Raw genomic sequence first — 21,684 nt, 5'->3', positions numbered from 1 at the left:
TTCCAGGAATTGTTTTCTAGAAGCAAAATATTTGGTAGAATTATTTTCCCTCAATCACATTATGTTTGGAACAGTGCTGAAATAAGGTGATAGTTAAGAAACCTTGCCCTATGCATTGCTTTCTTAAAGGTAATAATTAACAGCCGTGGTTTTCCATATGGAAAACACTAGACAAGGTACTGAATCTGTCTGGACCACAATTTGCTCATATGTGAAATAAGGACAATGTAAAGGTTTTACCTTAAAGTGTTGTTATAAGAGTTAAATGAGATAGTCTGTGAACGTCTGTTAGCACAACATCCAACACAGAGATTAAGTACTTTGCAAGTGATAGCTATTATTAGTGTTGTGTATTACAGTTTAGAAAGCAATTTTACTGCATTTCAGGATGCGTGAATTTCAGGACAACAGGGTCATATTCATATGGTTTTACTTATGATTCTTGGTATGGCGTAAGAGGCTTTAACTCCCCCTCCCCCCGCTTCTTTCATATCAAGCCTTAGCTCTTATTATCCTCCTTATGATGTAACCATATCAAACTCCATTCTGTTTGCAAAAGCTATCCTGATATGTTATCTCTCTGTGGTTTTCTACTACCTCTTATTTTATTCTTCTCTGTGTGAGGAGCTCCTTCAGTTCTACTTGAATTATAACTCTCCTATTAAGACTTTCTTGACCTTCTCATGACAGTGTCATGCTTAGTTCTGTGCTTTCTACGTACTTTATCTAGAGACTATTAACATTTGTCCATTTAATGTGACTAGGTGGGGCCTTCTTATTTTGTTTGTATTTTAAGTATATATGTTTCTTCTACTAAGCCATGAGCTTTCTAAGGGCTAGAGCTGTGTATGACTGATTTGTGGATTTTCAATGCCTGAACCAAGTCCAGAGTACTTATATAAGTCCTTGTTGAGTATTCATGTAAGAAATGTGTGAATAGAAGTGAATGAATTTCTTTTAAACATCTTTAGGTGAAACTAAAGAGCCACTTGAAATCTCTACATTAAAACAAGATATGCATGCTTCACAAGATAGTTTAACAGCTGGAGTGGAAGAAATTAGATCTGTAGACATCATTAATATGCTGCTGAAATTTGAAATCAAAGAGGTATGTAATTTTCATCTGTTTTTATAAAATGAGGTGGATAAATAATGGATATTTGGAATTACCTCTAATAAAGTAAACTTGTAGATTATTGATATGGATAGAAAAAGCTTACAAAGGCTGTTTGTAATTTGTATGTAGAAATGTTTAAAAATTTGAGAGTTTGCTAAAGATGAGTTATATTTGGGGGATATAATATTTACAGAGAAAATGGTAATATGCCCTGTAACAGGCTTTTCAAATGATTTTAGGACAGTTGGAATGTGGCCTGCTTTGGATTTTATATAGGGAAGGCAGGAAAGGGAAAAATGACAGAGAAATTCTTTGCAAATTTTAGAAACCATTAATAGAATAAAACACAATATGCCTACATTTAAAAAATGTTATATTACCATTACCTACTTTCCATCTGCAGATTCTTAAGGTAAGGTTAAATGAATTTTCCTCTTCTGTGTTCACACACATAACAGATATTCATTGCATGTACTAAGTGCTAAGGATACAGAAGTAAAAGACATAAACTCTGAACTCAAACAAGAAAACAATTAAAATTTTTGTTAAGTACTTCCATTAAAAAATGTGCCCAGGGAGCTTGTGACAGTGATGGTAGGAAGAGGGCATCTAAGCAGTCTGAAAGAGTCAGGGAAGATAACCTGGAAGAAGTGAGATTTAGTTGAATTTTTAAAGAAGAAGAAGGTACAGTCTGAGGAAAGGAGTTTAGGAAAGGGGCTGGGACAGGGTAGAAAGAGGGACAGGCACACACGTGTGTATGTGGGAAAGCATCGCGGATACAGGGACTTAGAAGAACTTTCTCCAAAATCCCTTCATTGTTAAATAGCTACGCAGAGGTTATGTTCTATCTTTGAGTCAAAAATAATAAACTTTTAAACAAATGAGTGCTACTTTTTTGATCTGAAATACATGTTTTGAAACTAACTTCCTTCATGCTAAACCTCTGCTGTTTTTCTGGTTAATGTTACAGTTATTGAAGATTTTTAGGCTTTGATAATTGAAACATTGATAAATGAATAATTCTATTTGCAAATGGGTTTCATTAACATATGTACATATAAAACCTGTAAGTCCTTTTTAATATTATTTGTAATACATATAATTACAGTTCCCTTCCCTTAGGGCAGTGATTAGGGTGGGGGGAAGCAATTTGCATCCTCCCCTCAAGCTGATAATTAGCATTGTCTGAAGACAGTTTTGGTTGTCACTATCCAGAGAGAGAGTGGGCTACTGGCAACCAGTGGGTAGAGGCCAGTGATGCCACTAAACAGCCTACAGTGCATGGGACTACTCCCCACTGGAAAGAATTGTCCAGCCCCAGATGTCAGTGGTGCCAAGGTTGAGAAACCTTGCCTTAGGAGTAGTTTAAAAATTGACTGTTTATGTCAGACTTTCAGATCTAGTCTGACACCATCCATCAGACTAGGACTTCCGGGAATTAGGCAGAACAACTTTTTTTTTTCATAACTATCTTGAAATCCATTAAAATACAGTGACAGTGCTTTAAAAGTCTGAACAAGTAAGTGGGCCTTCCAAAGTAAATAACCCTAGGTAATTTCCAGGCACAAATAGAAGTGAACATCTTTACGCTGTGTGAATATTTTGATAATATCATTCCGGATGATTATTAAATTAACTTCAGTGTATATTAGTGAAATAGTTTGTGGTAATAATGGTACCTTTTTCTAGGTCGTGATTACTTTGATGGAAAAAGCAGAAAAGAAAGGAAGGCCTTTATGTGAACTAAATGTCCTGCAGCTTGGACTGGAAGCTAGAGTTAAAGCCTACGACCTGACTGCTGAAGCTTATCTAAAAAAAATTAGTATGCAATGCTTTGAGTTCACTGGTAAGTGTGAAGTATAGTCTCTGTAAATTGTGCATGTAATAGGCAGATGGTCACTACCTTTTTATCAACATGAAGCATATTTATTAGTGTCACCATAATTATTTAGTTTAAATTTATTACATTAATATGAAGTAATTTGATAGTTAAAATTCATTATGTAGTTATTTATCATAAAGTAAGTCTATATCTAAATATTTAGCAGAAAGTAGAATATATCTAAAAGGAAAATGAGGCATATGTCTTCAGTACATAACACTTCAGTACTTATGAAAACCAACATAACATTATAACTGTGCTCTGAGAACAATACCCAGGTATAGAGCCCAGGGACCCTTTTTGAAAGGTGAGTTAATTTACTAGGAAGTAACTTATTTTCTTTGGTTTTTTATTTATTTTACAATTACATAAGTTTTTTATTTGTGTTTAATGACATTAATATATACTTGTGAAAAATAAAAATTAAACAACCCAGAAATATATAGAGGAAAAATTTAACATCACCTTGTAGTCTCTTCAGCCTTTCAGATTCACTTTCTAAATTGCACCAAGCCAGCTTTTAAAGTTGGTATGGGTGTTTAAAGTTATAGGAACTCTACGGGGTAACTTTAAGTAAAGCAAACTTGTATTGAGAATAATCACTAGTTTAAGTATTTTATAGCTTTGTCCTTTATTATGATTTGTTCAAATAAGTAATACCAGTAGTACCAAATGTTATAGCGTTTATAATTGGCCAGTGCTGGTTTTTTTGTGTTTTTTGGAGTTTCTTTAATTTTTTTTTCAAAGCCAGCTGTATTGAGATACAATTTATATACAGTAGATTCACCCTTTTTAGCGTACAACTCTGAGTTTTGACAAACGTATATTTGTGTAACTGGCTGGTCTATTTTTAAATACATTTGAAATGTCTAAACAACTTAATAATGAATATATCCTCTCTTTTTTCTCTTTTAGACTCTAAAGGAGAACCTCTTCACATTATTAACTCTTCTAATGTAACAGATGAACCCCTTCTGAAAATGTTATTGAAAAAGGTAGTTTCATTTCTAGGATTCTTTAATATTTGCATATATGAAATTATGTCATCCCCCTGTATATAATATCTTGGTTTTCTCCCCTAAAATTTTTCATCCTAAAACTGGTTAATTATAGTGATTTATGCAAGCATCTGACAATCCTGGATAATTTCAGTAAACTTCTGAGTTAATCCTATGTTTTTGAATAAGTAGATGTATACAAAGTTCCATTGTAATTTGAAGCAAAATCTATTATAATCTAGATACACTGACAGTTTCCCCTACCTTTAGCATTTCCTCCCAGGTAGGATAAGGAGTTCGGGTTTTTGCTTCTGTAGAATATAAGAAATGCTTATGTGGTCATGTTTTTGGCATGTTCTTCTTTGCCTTTAAGAAATATGTTTATAGTGTTTTCATAGCATACTTTGAAAAGTAAAGAATATATATATATTTTTTCAGTGTGTGAATTTTTAGTGTTTGCAACCCAGTGGCTTTATCCTCCATTATTTGTAGGCGGACAGTGATGGACCAGAATTTAAAACCATCCATGACAGTACCAAACAAAGACTTCAGGTAAATCTTTTCTAATTCACTATAAGGTTAGATTATAGTAATGATTAAATCTAGCTTCAAAGCCATCTTCAGTTGTGAGATTGTGAGCCCTAAAATTAGAATAAGGGTGGTAATAATAATAGGTTTAATTTTGTAGATAAAAGAAATGGATGGAGAGTTGAAATAAAGTTATTACAAAAGTTGATTTGATTTCCTAAAAGACTCCTGTTTCCCAGATATAAATTAATGATTCCTTGTTGTACATAAATGAAATATTTTTTAAGGAAATTTTGTTCACTATGGTTATTTGGCGTAGTGTTGATGGAAGCATTAAACATTTGAATGAATTGGCTTTAGGATTAGGAAAAAATTAAGGGTAAGGCTAAAAGTATGGCTCAGTACAGACATTGGTCACCATCCATTTGAGCATGCATAGTCTGTCTTGGGACCATCTGTAAGGGGACCGACCAACCTAAGGCTGATAATACTTCTTGTATCTTTACTTAAAGCCTATCAAGTTCCATTGAGGTTAGAATTATTGTTGGGTGTGGGAGTGGGCAGTGTTGGTTTATTGTCTGGTAAAGGTTAACAAAGTAATAGTGAGTTCTTTCTCAAAAAAGAAGTCCTTAGTTGAACTATTCTTGAGCTACTTGTATATGTTGAGGTTTGACATAAAAATGTTTCCATATCTGAAATCTGCCTCTCTAATTGTTCATTATCTTAGGTTTCATTTTCATCCTTAAACTTAGTTCTTCATTTGGAAGCTTTACTGTCCTTCATGGATTTTTTATCATCTGCTTTTCCATCCTCTGAACCTTCTAAGAAGGAATCGGAGCTGAAGCCACTTATGGGGGAGTCCAGAAGTATCATTGCCAAAACTGGTATTAACTTTTGAGTCATGGTTTAATACTTTCTGTCTGAACTTTAATAATCATATAATAACATGTATTTTCAAGCTAAGATAACTGTTTATCACCTTAATGTTTTAGCTGCTTTGACAGATGAGGTTGGTTTCAAAAGAAAGCAGATTTTATCCCTATGGTATAATAGAGTAATTTAGTGAGAGATTTTAAATAAGTGTTTAGTATTTATCACGTATTTATATTTGATTTCACTGCCTAGCTTTTATGTAAAATAAAGTTGTATATACTTTGCATTGATGTCTCTGTAACCTTCACTCCAGTGAAAGTGAGGAAGGAAGTAATTAAAATATGAACACAATCATGCATAGTAACAAAGGCCCATTTCAGTCAGTCAGTTAAAACTACCTGGTGCTCAACAGTTTTCAGCTTTGCAAAACACAAAAGGAACAATCTCATGGAAGAGACAGACTCACTTTGGTTTCTAACCAAAACTGTATTTAAGTCACATAGAGATATGGGCACATGCCACAATTTGTGCCGTGAAATATTAGATGTGGTATAGCGTGAGTGAACATGTGCCTGTTTTTAAGCCAAATATCATTTTAATTATTTTTCTTTCATGTCATATGATGTGAGTATCTAACATCTGGTAATTTAATTTTCAGACCATTACCTAGTTGTATTATATCTATATTACTGGCATCTTTAAAGTGAAAACTGTTAGTAATATTAGATCTGATACAAGGATGAGATTTTTTTTTTTTTAACCAAGGAGCAGAGCAGTATTTTTGCATTAAACTAGAGTAAAAGAGTTTTACCTTCTTCATCTTTAATGTACTTGTTACATTAATATCCACGGAAATACTTACATAACATATACATACATACACACGCACATGCACACAGTTGAATAAATGAAAAAGCAATGTTTAAGCTCACAATAAACTACAAAAAATAGTAATCCAAAGAAACAGTCTTCTAGTTATGCCAAATAGCTATTTTTTATGGTTTGATTTTGCTACTTTAAATCTTAAAGGAAAAAAAAAAACCCTTTTATCATCTCGGTGATTAAGGACTGATGTCCCCATACTTTTACAGTTTTATAGGAAAAAGTGTTTCCTCCAGTCAAGACAAATCTCTAGGAAATTATATCTTAAATTTATCAATCAGGACCTAGACTAAAATAGATTAAGAGAATCCATTTGATTGTGATTTTTATACACGTGGACAGACACAAATACACATTATAAAATAATTTTTTGTTTTCCTTTAACTTTAGCCCTTTATGTTCATCTCTTATAGAACTTTTTTTAGGATTCTTCATGGAGAAACATAATCTAGGGAAGTTGTCTCTATAGTTAATAACATGTATGTGTCATAGTTAATAATACATATTTTACTGTCATCACTATTTCAATTTTTCATGAAATATTTTTCTTTGATCTAATATATGATATGAAAAGGAGTTCCAAATCAAAATTTAGCTCTAATGGAATCTTAGAATTCTAATATAGGGGGTTTCCTTTTTGCCCACAAGAAAAATTATAGTAAAGTTTCCATCTAGCAAAATTATACTTATAAGGTGCTAGTAAACGTTGCCTTTATTTTTAATTTGGATGGAAATATGCTACTTGCTGTCTGATTGACATTTAAAAATAATATTAATTATATGTAATCTTAATGGAGACCTTTTTGGTTCTTCATAGTTCGTAATGTACTTTTATTTTAGTGATTTTGGGATTATTTTATGTTATATCATCTTTGCACTTTGCTAATCACTAGGATTCTATTACTTTTCAGTATCCAGCAACACTTCTCAAGATGATGTGTTTGATTTAAAGGTCATAGCTGAATTAAATGCATTTAATGTCTTTATCTGTGATCAGAAGTATAATATTGCAGATATTAGAATACATGGTAAGTAACTTTTTCTTGGTGTAGGTATTTCTGTTTCTTTACATAGACCTTCAGGAAGAATGAGCTTGTTGCACGGTAGATTTCTCATGAGTCGTCTTTTGGTTTACTTATATTGAAGATTCTTGCAAACTTCTCAAAGATGTGCTTTGAAGTGTTAGAAGTAAATTTGGTATGATTCATGACTGATGTGAGACATTCCTTATGTTTAAAAAATTTTTCAGAATAAGTCTAAGGCTTAATCTCATGTTCTGTTTGCATTTTCAGAATAATATAACTTTAAACTGAGAAATGAATATTATAACATCTCACTGAGTAAAGAAAATGTCATTATCCTGTTTCCCTTGTCTTTTGTGCTTATATAGCATCAGGAAGAGAAGTTTCTAAAAGAAATTTTGTAAGCTTTACTCATCATCAGCCTCATATAAAGATGAGTTCATATTATACCATGGGTTCTGGAGCCAGCCTGCCAAGGTTCAAATTTTGGCTCTAACACTTACTGGCTGACCTTGAGCAAATTAATTAATGTATCCGTGCCTGAGTTCCCTCTTCTGTAAAATGGAGATAGTTATAGTAATTATTCATGGGATTGTTATGAGGATTGTTTACAAATTTACATGTATTAAGAAAAGTGCCTGGTATGTACATAATAAGCAGTTAACAAGGGGTTAGAAAATCAGTTCCATTCAACAGATGTTACTGAGTATCTGTTTATGCATAGCATGGTAATGATTTAGGTTCATTCTTGGGGCTTAGCTGTAGGCATTCTCTCATTCACTCTGAGGAGTGGTTTTAGAAATCATTCCTTTAGAAATTATGAGAATGACAAATATTTTTTTGGAGAGAAATGTTAAAAGATTGTGTTTTAGATACAGTTTACTGTAGAAAGAATAGTATTTATTCATCAAATTATATTTAATTATAATTCCAATTCTTTAGTTTTCAGAGTAATAGTTTCATTATATAATGTTTGTAAAATAACTGTTTAACAAATGTTAGGTGTCACCATAAATGACCGATTCTGATCTTACTAATAATGCACAGGATACTTGTGTTTGGAGATCTGTGATTAATTTTCTTTGACATTTGATTTCTTTTGTTTTAAAATTTCCACAAAGTTTATGTATGAGATGCTTCTAGAACTTAAAGATATTATAATCTTTCTTAGGTATCTCATACATAAAAGTAGTTACCTTTGGGACTTCCCTGGTGGTCCAGTGGTTAAGACTTTGCACTTCCAGTGCAAGGGGCATGGGTTGTATCCCTAGTCGGGGAACTAAGATCCCACATTCCCACATGCCACTTGGTGTGGCCCAAAAAAAAAAAAAAAAAAAGTTATTACCTTTAATATGTCTAATAGTGAGTAATTTTTATCTGTTCTCTATCTTGGTAGTATATTATTGAATTAAAAACCACTAAATTAGTTCACTTGGATTAGGTGAAAAGTGTTGTGTTTCCCACAGGAATGGATGCCTCTATTTCTGTGAGGCCAAAGCAGACCGACATGTTTGCCAGACTTAAGGATATCATAGTTATGAATGTTGATTCGACTTCCATTCACAAAAAGGTAATTAAAAGATACGTTTCTATATTGAAATTTATTTTTGTTTTTTGGGGCTTGAGTTGCCTTTAATCATTTGTTCAGGCATTTTGTTAGGGAGTAAGCATGAATATGGTCATCATCTGCTTTCACAGTATATATAGACTAGGTGATTTGTAAGTTATTTCTAACCAATTAAGTGATTGATATCTCCATTGATAAAACTTTTTTTATAGATATAGGAAAAAGTTATTGTCAAGTTAAATGTTTTTAACTAATTTGTTGAAGGTTGAATTTAAGTGATGCTTCTTTATATATCAAGGATTCTGTAATAAGGAAACTTATTTATAATACAGTGATACAGCTCTTTTGATATAATAACCAGTTAATTTAATACTTTTAGGCTGTCTCTATCTTGGGAGATGAAGTCTTTAGGTTCCAAATGACTCTTTATCCAGACGCCACAGAAGGAAAGGCCTATGCTGATATGTCTAAAGTAGATGGCAAACTTACTCTCAAAGTGGGTTGTATTCAAATTGTTTATGTTCATAAATTCTTCATGTCTCTTCTGGTAAGTTTATTTTTTAAATATATTTATTTCTCATTGACACCTAAGTATCTTTGCCTATACATCTGAACCTAGGTAGTCAAAATCTTTACTAATGGGGCTGTGTGATAAAGTCCCAATTGCTGAATAGAATATTACAATTAAGGAAATCCTTTACATCATGGATAACTAAATGAATTTTTATTATCATTGTTTTGAACCTGTGAATGATCATTCTTTAACATTTCCATAGTTATATATTTTGAAAGTACTTTCTGATGTTTTAATTAGGCTTTTCAGTGTTATTTGTTTTATGAGAGACCCTTAAAAGGTACTTAGCGAAAAGAATCTTTTAAGGAGGTCATCAGGCATTTGAAGGACTAATACTGGAGCTTACAGCTTTTGATTATAATTATGATCAAGGCCATAAAATTCTTTTAATTATTTATTTCCATGTAAGTGTCATGGGCTGAAGAGTTTAATTTGCCTATGCCTCTTAGCAGGACTGTTAATCAAATCTTTTAAGTTATGGATTTCTACCTAAACCATCATGTTTTATTTTTCTGGAAAGTAATTTATTTGGAGGGGTGTTAGTTTAATAAACTAAATAAACCATTTACATTATTAATGGAAGAATATTGCTTCCAGTTCTTTTCTCCATTGGGAAAAATCTTTCTGCTTTTAGTTGAAATTGAGGTGAAAGATCTCACTCTAAATAAAGAATTTTTGACTCTTATTAATGATTGCAAGATTGTAAACACTTCAGCACCTTTGCTCATGTTAGAGTACACTTAAGAAAATAACCTTTAGAAATAAGCGGGCAAAACCTTAGTTTCTAAAACTAAGGACTAAAACTAATAGACTTTATTCCTATGACCTAGAGGTACAGAATTAAAGCAACTTTGGGAGATGTAAAGAGTTCTCCTTCGTCTTTTTATTTAAATTTGAATTAAGATGACAACATTCATGAGTAAAAGGGATATTTTAAAAAGTATTGTTACCAAAATTTGTCAAAAAACAAATAATTCTGAAATACATAAAGTGAAAGTTAAAGGATTCTTTCTTCCACTTGTTAATTATCACAGAGTGTATCTTTCTAGACTTTACTCCATGTACACAGTCATAAATAACGTTTCTTTTATATCACCTCTTTTATTCAGTTTTTCTTTTTTAAAGTTTTTCCTTTTAAAAATAAATCCTGTTTTGGGGGAACTCTAAATATCAGTATTTTCCAACAGAACTTCCTCAACAATTTTCAAACTGCCAAAGAAGCTTTGAGCACAGCTACAGTCCAGGCTGCAGAAAGAGCTGCTTCCAGCATGAAAGACTTGGCTGAAAAGAGCTTCCGCCTTTTGATGGATATCAATTTGAAAGCACCAGTTATTATCATTCCTCAGTCTTCAGTATCGCCTAATGCTGTTATAGCAGATCTGGGTTTAATCAAAGTTGAAAACCAATTTAGTGTAGTTTCTGTGGAACAGTATTCTCTTCCCCCAGTCATTGATAAAATGAATATCCAACTCACTCAGCTGAAGCTGTCCAGGTATAAATATATAATCCAATGGCAAATTACTTACTAGAAATAGAATTTTCATAAAATCTTTGCCAGGGGTAAAACACTCTAGTGATTTATGGTTCTTATTCCTTATTTCTTCTAATTATGAAACCTTGACTGTTGGTTTTTGGTTAGTGGTTTATAATGGTGGATCTCATAGAATCTACATTTTGTCTTACTAAATTTATAACTTTTTTTTTCACTTTATAAAAATTTCCTATTATAAAATTATAGTTTACTCAATAATACTTAATTTAGATTTATTTTTATTTATTTTCTCTGCACATAGCTATTTTCATTTCTGTACAAAGACTTCTTAAAATGTAATAAAATTTAAGATTTATTTCTCATTTCCAAACCTTGTCACATTTAGGAATTCTCAGTAAGATATCTAATGGATTATCAAATCCAAATGGGAAAGTGTTCGCTCTGTTGAATGCCAAGAGTAACTTATTTGGTGGTTCAAATGTTTGTTGGCAGGCAGGCTAGATATGACTGTTATAATATGCTTGTTTAACTTCTAGGTTTGGTGAGTTTTTCCCTTTGAGTTTGGAGAAGTATTAATAACATAAACCTAAGGGCTAAGTAGAGTATCACTTTCTTTGTCCTCCAGTTTTAGGAGGATGTAACATTTGTTTGTATGACGTTGGACTAGTTGCTATTAAATATCCTTGTGAAAGATAGTAAATAGTGCAATAGTCATACTTCATGAAATTTGTCTCTTTGAAATCAACATTACATAGGGTTTGTTTTACATAGCTCTGCATATAAACTTGAATTATTCTGATGCAGATTGATTTGTGAAAAGAAACATGTTCTAAAAGAACTCTGATAGCAGCCTTTAGTGTTTCGAAAAATGCTCCGTGGAAACTGTTGCACAGTATGATAGTCTTCATTTTAAAATGTAGATTTTAGAAATGTAAAATAAATTCTTATTTATCTTTCAGAACAATTTTGCAGGCTGGCTTACCACAGCATGACATTGAAATTTTAAAACCAGTCAACATGCTTTTATCCATACAGCGAAATTTAGCAGCATCATGGTATGTGAAAATTCCAGGGATGGAGATAAAAGGAAAACTAAAACCTATGCAGGTAAGTATATGTATAAAATACATGAAAATTGCTAGATAGGCTTTTATCATTGATCACAGTGTAGTTCAAGTGGACATCAGAAGTGATAATACATTTAAAGGGAATGCTTTGTTAACTGGAAATGAAGTTATTCTAGTTTCCCACACTTTTCTTTATTTCACATTAATTGGATGTTTGGTAAAACCAAGCAAGAAGTCTGAGGTTAAAAGCTATGGAGTCTACAGAAAATATTACTAATATTATTAGTAATTTTAGAAAATTCTATTAAAGTTTTAAGGCAGTTAAATTATAAGACACGGTAAAGTGATATTTAGATACCACATTCAAAGCACCTTAGTAGTATTTTTAATGTATAGAAGCACTCTTTTATAGAAAAGTGGACATTTTCAATAGGTGAATATGTTTATTTGGTAAGCATATAAACAGCAATACTTTTTTTAACATCTTTATTGGAGTATAATTGCTTTACAATGCTGTATTAGTTTCTGCTTTATAACAAAGTGAATCAGCTATACATATACATACATCCCCCTATCGCCTCCCTCTTGGGTCTCCCTCCTACCTTCCCTATCCCCCCCAAGGTGGTCACAAAGCACCAAGTAAACAGCAATATTTTTAATACTGTAGTTAGAAGGTCATATGTAGGCTCACAGGAAGAGATGATACTGGTCGAAGATGGTCATGGAAGTGTAGGAATCTTACGGTTCTAGTGCGCCTGTGGGTGAAACTGTTGAAGCCAAACAGTAGGGGATAGGGAAAGGGAGGGAGTGGCTAAACAGAATGTGTGAAAGACAAATAAAAATTTAGTAGTTTAGTGGTTTTTGATGTCTGTGATTATTTCAGAGTTAGTTCTAAGCTTAAACAAGAAGGGTCAAAGGAGCAGAGTCCTACTAGGGAAGATGTTAAAATTGAAGTTTGTTGTAGGAATGAAAGATCCCTATCTGTAGTATGAGTAGATATGATATATGAAGAAGAACATCTGTTCAGGGTATTGATAGAGACTTTTCTATTCTGGAATATGAGACTGTTCTCTTAAATTCTCCCTTGCTAAGATTAGCTCTCAGAGCTAATATTTGATCCTTTTCAAATATTAGGAGGTGGTGAAGTTAGCTGTTCTTCAGGCAGCTGTGATATCTTGGTTGGTGTCACAGGTGGGAATGAATATACAAAGAAGTCCTAGGGAGTTAAAGTGACATCTGTTATCTAAGGACTAGGGCTTGGAGCAAATAAGAAATCCCTGGTCATTGTCTCTTGCTAAAATATCTCCCCAGTTTCATTTAGGCTGGGAATCAGGCAATTTCCTTGGTGATAGGGACCTAATTTGGGGGACATAGGGTACTCTGATGTTCAGAAGAAAAGGTGCTATGAATGTGTCTGTGTGAATTTGTGTTTAGGTACTTGAAAAAGGCCTTTTGGACCACTCTATGTGTAGGGGAAGTGTACAAGAGATGGAAGGATTAAAAGGTTTAATGGATCTTAGCAGCCAGTAGCATCTTTGTTTGTTCTAGCAGCTTCATGTTGTTATGCAGCCACCCATGAGGTAGATGATATTATTCCTATTTTAAAGATTAAGAAACTTGAGTTAGGGACTTCCCTGGTGGCACAGTGGTTAAGAGTCTGCCTGCCAATACAGGGGACACGGGTTCAAGCCCTGGTCCGGGAAGATCCCACATGCCGCGGAGCAACTAAGCCCATGTGCCACAACTACTGAGCCTGCACTCTAGAGCCTGTGAGCTGCAACCACTGAAGCCTGTGCGCCTGGAGCTGGTGCTCTGCAACAAGAGAAGCCACCGCAATGAGAAGCCCACGCACCGCGATGAAGAGTAGCCTCCGCTCACCCCAACTAGGGAAGGCCCGTGTGCAGCAAAGAAGACCCAATGCAGCCAAAAATAAATAAATCTAAAAAAAAAAGCTGCATTGCAGGAGAGCATCTTTTTTCTTCTTGGTAGAGACTGGAAACTGAACAGCATTCTTCCGGTATTGAGTTTGGAGGAGAGTAAATAATGTGGAGGAAAAATCCAGTAGTGGATGTAAAGAGAGAGAAGCAGAATGGAGATGAGGAACTAGGGAGAGGGGAGAGGGACACAGGTCCAGGAACAGGACAAGATAGATAGTAGCAGTTAAGGCAGGAAGAAGGGAGTACCGGAAGTAGGGGCTTGGATATGAGTGGAGGCAGATGCGTGTTTACACACAGGAGTAATGTCTAATACTGTACAAGATGAAATACTTTTATCCTGGTATTCATGGCCACAACTTGCTTTTTTTTTTTTTTTAGTTAGATGTACAATTAGTTAATTTGAGGGACCATAAATTAAGACATAGATATTATATTTTTCATTTTTTATTACTTTGTATTAACAACAGCCTGTTGTTGCTTTCTAGGTTGCTCTCAGTAAAGATGACTTAACAGTTTTAATGAAAATTTTGGTAGAGAATCTTGGAGAAGCTTCTTCACAGCCAAGCCCTACACAGTCTACCCAGGAGGCTATAAGAGTAAGAAAAGACGTTTCCAGTAGACCTGACCACCTCAAAGGTATAAATTGATGGAGATTTTTGCTTTGATTATAGAGAAAAATCAGTATTAATGCCATATTTAGTGTTGTTTTTAGTTGTCCAGCATAATGTGGTGTGAATGATCCAGCATTGTATTATTTACTGTGGAAAATCAGCTGGGGCTGCCTTGAAGCTCCCAGGGGAAGGAGATAGGCTCATTGCTCTAAATGGAGGGCCCACCTCTTATCGCCTGCATGGTACATATTTGTCCTGTATTTGTGAAAGGTGAATTTGTCCAATTCAAGGAACACTGAGGGGGTGTACTTTGAGAAAAAGCAAAGTAGGCATGTAGCATAGTAAGGTCCCAAATTAATTGAGAGAAAAGGACCTTGGTGTCATACTCAGATGACTGGTCCATAAAAAAGGAAGGTATTCTTGTTTAGTAACAGCATTACTTATCTGGCTTCACTGGGGAGTGTGATAGTCAGATACATAAGGGAGTTTCCCAGATTATTAAAATTGAATCTTTCAAAAGCTCTGAACCTTTCAAATTCAGCCATTTTTAAAAGATAATTTTTCTAAAATATAAGGTTTCCTTTTGCTTTCTTGAACAATTATATAGAATAATTTTATAATTGCACTCTTTTCATCATTTAAAATCGTTATGTGAATATCATATGTTTTATTTTAGACTGTGAATAGGTTAATATTTCCATGGCTAAAAAGAGATGAAGTGTTTCTTTTCCATATAATAAATGGCCCCAGACTGCTGTGCTTTTATAATGCTCAGGTCATCAGCTGTTACTTATGACAACAGTCGGTAAAACCGCCAGTTAATAACACTGTACCAGCACTGCTTCACCTATAGTTAGGTCTGGTGTGTTTTGAAATCACAAAACAAATGACTAGAGCAGTGTGAAAAATAAGGTTTTTCGTTCAGGATAGTTATGAGTACTACATGAGTTTAGTGAGGTCAGCATCTTCTCCCAGGTTACGTTCATGCCACTGTATAGACAAATGCTAGATAAGTAGGCTGTAGCTCCCGTTAGACAGGAACTATGTACACATGAATAAACTGTAGCAGGCAAGCTTTATGTGATTAAGGATCTCGTTATGTTCAGCTGTGGTCAATTCGTGTCTCTGGTTCAGGCTATACAGTTAATGTGGTACTTGGGAAAACTTGTGAGTTCAGATGGAAAAGCTACAAAGATGATGAAGATTGGAATGTAAATTATTTTCAGGAAAGGTAAAGGAAAAAACCCTAGAGCTTTCCAACTTGGAGAAGCCTTTATCTGGTTAAAGTTTTGCGGTGTTTGCTCTTCCAGTAACTTGTACAGTAAGAATAGACTTTCCTATAAGTGACCAAAAGAATAGAATCAATCTCCAAAAGAGATTGCAGAATCACTTTGTAAGAGTGATTGAAAGCAATATGTATTGTTCTTTGTCTAAAAAGTTTCTGCCTAAAGATGAGGGGAGAGACTGAATTATTTGTCGAAGTCTCTTTCACCTCAGAATTCTGAAGGCTCTCTGTCCCAAATTATATTTGAGCTCTCCTCGACTCTGCTTTTGAATACATTCTGTTCTTCTTGTAAAGGTAATGGATTGGGTGATATAGGTAATTAAAGATAGTGAGAGTGAACTACACTAGCAGAAGATCTTTTACTGACTGGCTGTCTGTTGTAGGACAAAGTATTTTACTTTTCTCTACCTCCAATTTCATAATCTCTTGAGAATGGCTTGTAACCAGTTATGTGAAATGCTTTGATAATTATAAACTATAATGAAGTAGTCTTGCTCTGGATGGGCTTTTTAAAAAAAGTTGTCTCGATACTCTTTGCAAGGCCCTCTCTCTTTATTTTAATTTTTTTTATTTATATATATATTTTTTGCGGTACGCGGGCCTCTCACTGCTGTGGCCTCTCCCGTTGCGGAGCACAGGCTCCGGACGCGCAGGCTCAGCGGCCATGGCTCACGGGCCCAGCCGCTCCGCGGCATGTGGGATCTTCCCGGACCGGGGCACGAACCCCTGTCCCTTGCATCGGCAGGCAGACTCTCAACCACTGCACCACCAGGGAAGCCCGTCTCTTTTTATTTTTAATGTAGATAGTCTGGCTCTATCACTTTGCCTTGTATTAAATATATATGGAATACATGCCATTTTTGTTAATTGTCTCATAATGATTTAAAGAATCCTTGAAAATATGATATAAATTTAGAATCTTAGCTTTTAAAATATGTATAAAATCATATACATACTTAAAAGCTTTTTAATTTTCATGTTTATGTTTGAACCCTCAGAACAAGAAGATGGGACAGACTCAAAGCTTTCTTTGGACCAGAATGTCACTCTCCAGTTTGACTTTCACTTTGAATCTCTTTCTATTATACTTTATAACAGTGATCCCCACCAGGTATGTAGTTAATGTCTGCATCTAGGAATATGTCTTTAGCTCTTGATATTCAATTTTAGAATGTTGTCATTTTTTTCTTTCTTTTTTTTTTTTTTGTGGTATGCGGGCCTCTCACTGTTGTGGCCTCTCCCGTTGCGAAGCACAGGCTCTGGACGCACAGGCTCAGTGGCCGTGGCTCACGGTCCCAGCCGCTTCGCGGCACGTGGGATCTTCCCAGACCGGGGCACGAACCCGCGTCCCCTGCATCGGCAGGCGGACTCTCAACCGCTGCGCCACCAGGGAAGCCCGCATTTTTTTATGTGACTTTTCTTCTCAAAATTTATGTCTATTAAATTCTATTTGGCTTAGAGAATATGTATCTGATCTTGCTTTCTGCTTTCATTTTGTAGTGTTTTTATTTTTTATTTTTTTAAATATTTATTTTATTTGTTTATTTTTATTTTTGGCTGTGTCGGGTCTTCGTTGTGGCATGCAGGATCTTTTTGTTGCAGCACACGGGCTCTTGCAGCGCGTAGGCTTCTCTCTAGTTGTGGTATGGGGGTTTTCTCTTCTCTAGTTGTGGCGCACAGGCTCCAGGGAACGTGGGCTCTGTAGTTGTGGCACACGGGGTCCAGAGCGCATGGGCTCTGTAGTTTGCGGCATGCGGGCTCGCTCTTTTTTTTTTTTTTTGCGGTACACGGGCCTCTCACTGTTGTGGCCTCTCCCATTGTGGAGCACAGGCTCCGGACGTGCAGGCTCAGCGGCCATGGCTCACGGGCCCAGCCGCTCCGCAGCATGTGGCATCTTCCCGGACCGGGGCACAAACCCATATCCCCTGCATCGGCAGGCGGACTCTCAACCACTGCGCCACCAGGGAAGCCCTGCATGCGGGCTCTTTCGTTGAGGCGTGTGGGCTCAGTAGTTGAGGCGCGTGGGCTTAGGTGCCCCGTGGCATGTGGGATCTTAGTTCCCCGACCAGGGATCGAACCTGCCTCCCCTGCATTGGAAGGCAGATTCTTTACCACTGGACCACCAGGGAAGTCCCAGTGTTTTTAATCTTACTAGGCCAAGGAAAAGTTCTTACTTTTTTCCAAGTAATATCAGCACTAAAACACAACCTATCTCTAGGAGAAGAATTTTATATATGAGTAATTAATTATATGTACAGTTTTATTACATAGCTAGATATATATGCATATTTAACTAAGGAAAATAATTTAGTAGTGGCTTTGGAACCTTAGAGGATTATTTTTAAATTCGTGATTATCCATGATATATAAGCATTAATTATATTTCTCTTGAATAAATTTTATATGTAGTAGATACATATTAAGGATACTAATGAGTGAATTGAGGAACCAGGGTCTAGTGCCATTATGATTTGAACCACATAATGTGTAATTGATATTTTAGAAAGCTATTTTTTTATTATATAGGTAGTATCTTCTAATAAATGTTTTTGATTATATCAATTAATATCTCATAATACTCATACATATGGTACCCATAATATGCACTGATTGTAAGTATTATATCTGTTGTTTATGTCCATTTATATGTTTTCTTATGTTTCATATTTTCTAAACGTTATACAATATTCATACATTGTTATTGTTGGGCCTTGGGCTAGTGTCTGTCATTTGTGCAATGGACTGCCTTAATTTCATTTTTTTTTCCAAATTTTATTGAAGTATAGATGATTTACAGTATTGTGTTAATTTCTGCCGTGTATCAAAGTGATTCAGTTATACATATATATATTCTTTTTTATATTCTTTTCCATTATAGTATATCACAGGATATTGAATATAGTTCCTTGTGCTATACAGTAGGACCTTGTTGTTTATCCATCCTGTATATAATAGTTTGCATCTGCTAATCCCAAACTCCCAATCCTTCCCTCCCCCTTGACAACCAGAAGTGTGTTCTCTTTATCTATGAGTCTGTTTGTGTTTCATAGATATGTTCATTTGTGTCATACTTTAGATTCCACATATAAGTGGTATCGTATGGTATTTGTCTTTCTCTTCCTGACATACTTTGCTTAATATGATAATCTGCAGGTCTATCCATGTTGCTGCAAATGGCATTATTTCCTTCTTTTTATGGCTGAGGAGTATTCCATTGTATACATGTACTACATCTTCTTTATCCATTCATCTGTTGATGGACATTGAGGTTGTTTCCTTGTCTTGGCTATTGTGAATAGTGCTGCTGTGAACATAGGGGTGCATGTATCTTTTCGAATTACATTTTTGTCTGAATATATGCCCAGGAGTGGGATTGCTGGATCATATGGCAACTCTATTTTTAGTTTTTTGAGGAACATCTATACTGTTTTCCATAGTGGCTGCGCCAATTTCTATTCCCACTAACAGTGTAGGAGGGTTCCCTTTTCTCCACACCCCCTCCAGCATTTGTTATTTGTAGACATTTTAACGTTGGCCATTCTGACTGGTGTGAGTTGACTGCCTTAATTTCTAATGTTTAATGTTAAGAAAAAGATCAGAAAATGACGTAATGGAAAATGAACAGTTAAATGGATTCTTCATTTCAGTTAAGGTACTATCGTTCTACTGGTTTCTCAGCCTTAGAATCTTTGTGTCTTCTTTTACTTCCTTCTTTGTAGACCTTCTTTATTCATTTAGATAGAGTACTGTCATTTTTTTCTTTGAGTGAACATTTGTTCTTTCCTGGCAGTTTTCACTGCTGCTTTATTTGAAACTTCTTAGCTTCCACAGTACTGCAGTGGCTTCCTTGTTTGTTGCTCCTTTTCCTTTCATGCATCCTAGACATTGGCACAAGTCAGTTTCCTCAATTAATCTTATGTAGCCGTTTACAACTTCCCATTCTACTTAGAAAGCATTCAGTGTTATGTTATGTGAATTTTAACTTATTAGAAAAATTCATTGGCTCCAAATTGTCTACATCAGTAACCATATCACAAACACTATTATATTGTGATCAGTAGACGTGTCACTGGTCATTTCTATTAATAGTTACAGATCACAAGTTTGTGAACTATTTACATTTTTATAAATTAAAGGCATTCCAAGTTTTCCAATAATAATTTCATTCTGACCCACTTACATGCATTGTACTCTTTTGAGTGAGAGAAGATAGGGAGTTATAACCAGTGTGCCAAGAATTGTGCATCACCAGTACCCTTTTATCAATGCCATGGTCTGTAGTGAGCAATTATGACTGAACTGATCATCTTCCCCGAACTTTTGGTTTTTTTTTTTGGTTGGTTATAAAGATTGAGGTCCTTTTTCCTTAAAGTTTAAATATTTGGCTTAGGATCTGGGACCACGATTAGACCTCCACATTTCTTTCCAGACATCATTCCCTACCTTTCTTTTATTGGAATATTTAAGCCTAAGATGCCAGTGTGTACCTTGTGCCCTCAGAGCATCTTGAATTGTTTGCTCATGTTTTTTTCCCATCTAGAATGTCTTCTACCCCTCATAGCCTATCTCATTCCACTCAGTCTCTCAAGCTTAGTTAGTTCTCAACCTTCTTCATGAATTTTTCCCAGCCCACAATGATCTCTTTGACCCTATGAGCTTTTGCTGTTTATATTCTTTACCTAATCACTTAATATCCTTTGTGGAATATGGGAAGATATAAGTATGAATAAATAAGTGACGATATATAATTTTTTAATTATTTACAACTTACAGCATCTCCTTGGGATGTTCCTCGTAATGTATTTCTATTGTATTTTTTCAATTAGAGTATAAGCTCACTGAGATCACCTACCATGCCTTATCCTTTCTCATAAAGCCTTTAGTTCCTCTCACAGAGTGTTTTACAGAAGAGCTCATTAAATATTGGGTTGGCCAAAAAGTTCATTTGGTTTTAAGTAAAAATAAAAGACCTTTTTCATTTTCACCAAGAAGTTTATTGAACAATGTATTCATTAACCAAACGAACATTTTGGCCAACCCAATATTTGTAAGTTAGCATAATTGATTGACAGTTTCCTGGGTTTTTTTTAATTTGCATTGAATTGTAAATTAGAAAATTTTATGTATTAACCCTTGTTGAAGATCAGCACACACACTTATATATTTATTTGTATATGCACATACAGTCACAAACATGCATATTATTCTTTGTTCCAGTTTTAACACCCATACTTTAAAAATTTGTGGTATGGATTTGCTTTTTTTTTTTCTTACATCTTTATTGGAGTATAATTGCTTTACAATGGTGTGTTAGTTTCTGCTTTATAACAAAGTGAATCAGTTATACATATACATATGTTCCCATATCTCTTCCCTCTTGCGTTGGATTTGCTTTTAACCTCTGAGTTAAGAAATATGTTTAAAAGTAATTACATAACACCTGAAGATAATTGATTCTTTTGCTTGAAAAATATACCACAGGAATCCAAACTTTCATTTCATAATGACAGTTTCCGGCTTGGTGAACTCAGACTACATCTTATGGCCTCTTCAGGGAAGATGTTTAAGGATGGCTCAATGAATGTCAATATTAAACTTAAGACATGCACCCTTGATGATCTCAGAGAAGGAATTGAGAGAGCAACATCAAGGTTTGTCATCTCTGAATTTGCCGCACATTATATAAGGTTGACATTGCACTTGGCATTGCTACCAGGCATTGATTGCTCAGCTTAGGATTGTCAGAAGGGGTCTTTTGATCATCTTTTTTAGGATTCTGTTCCTTGGGATTATCAAAAGACGTCTTTGGTCATATTTCAGTTTGAAGTGCATCAAGAAGTAGTGCTAAT

At 34.7% G+C, this 21,684-nt stretch overlaps 1 protein-coding gene across 2 annotated transcripts in view; it reads left to right on the top strand.

Moving 5' to 3' along the window:
* Positions 1-21,684, top strand: part of VPS13C (vacuolar protein sorting 13 homolog C) — a 174,952-nt gene that overhangs the window by 97,615 nt on the left and 55,653 nt on the right. For both annotated transcript variants that reach the window (XR_003436379.1, XM_027123201.1), the window contains exons 36-48: positions 972-1,108; positions 2,807-2,963; positions 3,915-3,994; positions 4,490-4,549; positions 5,253-5,409; positions 7,192-7,308; positions 8,769-8,872; positions 9,249-9,416; positions 10,631-10,935; positions 11,895-12,042; positions 14,425-14,575; positions 16,834-16,946; positions 21,317-21,486. Coding sequence is in view for 1 of the 2 variants with exons in the window: in XM_027123201.1 (XP_026979002.1) it covers positions 972-1,108; positions 2,807-2,963; positions 3,915-3,994; positions 4,490-4,549; positions 5,253-5,409; positions 7,192-7,308; positions 8,769-8,872; positions 9,249-9,416; positions 10,631-10,935; positions 11,895-12,042; positions 14,425-14,575; positions 16,834-16,946; positions 21,317-21,486 (1,867 nt within the window). In the remaining variant the exon portion in view is untranslated. The remainder of the gene's footprint in view (positions 1-971; positions 1,109-2,806; positions 2,964-3,914; positions 3,995-4,489; positions 4,550-5,252; positions 5,410-7,191; positions 7,309-8,768; positions 8,873-9,248; positions 9,417-10,630; positions 10,936-11,894; positions 12,043-14,424; positions 14,576-16,833; positions 16,947-21,316; positions 21,487-21,684) is intronic.

Source organism: Aethalodelphis obliquidens, unplaced genomic scaffold (assembly GCF_003676395.1).
Source record: "Aethalodelphis obliquidens isolate GAN/ISIS:26980383/991018 unplaced genomic scaffold, ASM367639v1 scaffold26, whole genome shotgun sequence".
In the NCBI taxonomy this organism is placed as follows: domain Eukaryota; kingdom Metazoa; phylum Chordata; class Mammalia; order Artiodactyla; family Delphinidae; genus Aethalodelphis; species Aethalodelphis obliquidens.
The sequence above is the reverse complement of the archived record's forward strand: the minus strand, read 5'-3'. Positions and strand labels throughout refer to the sequence as shown.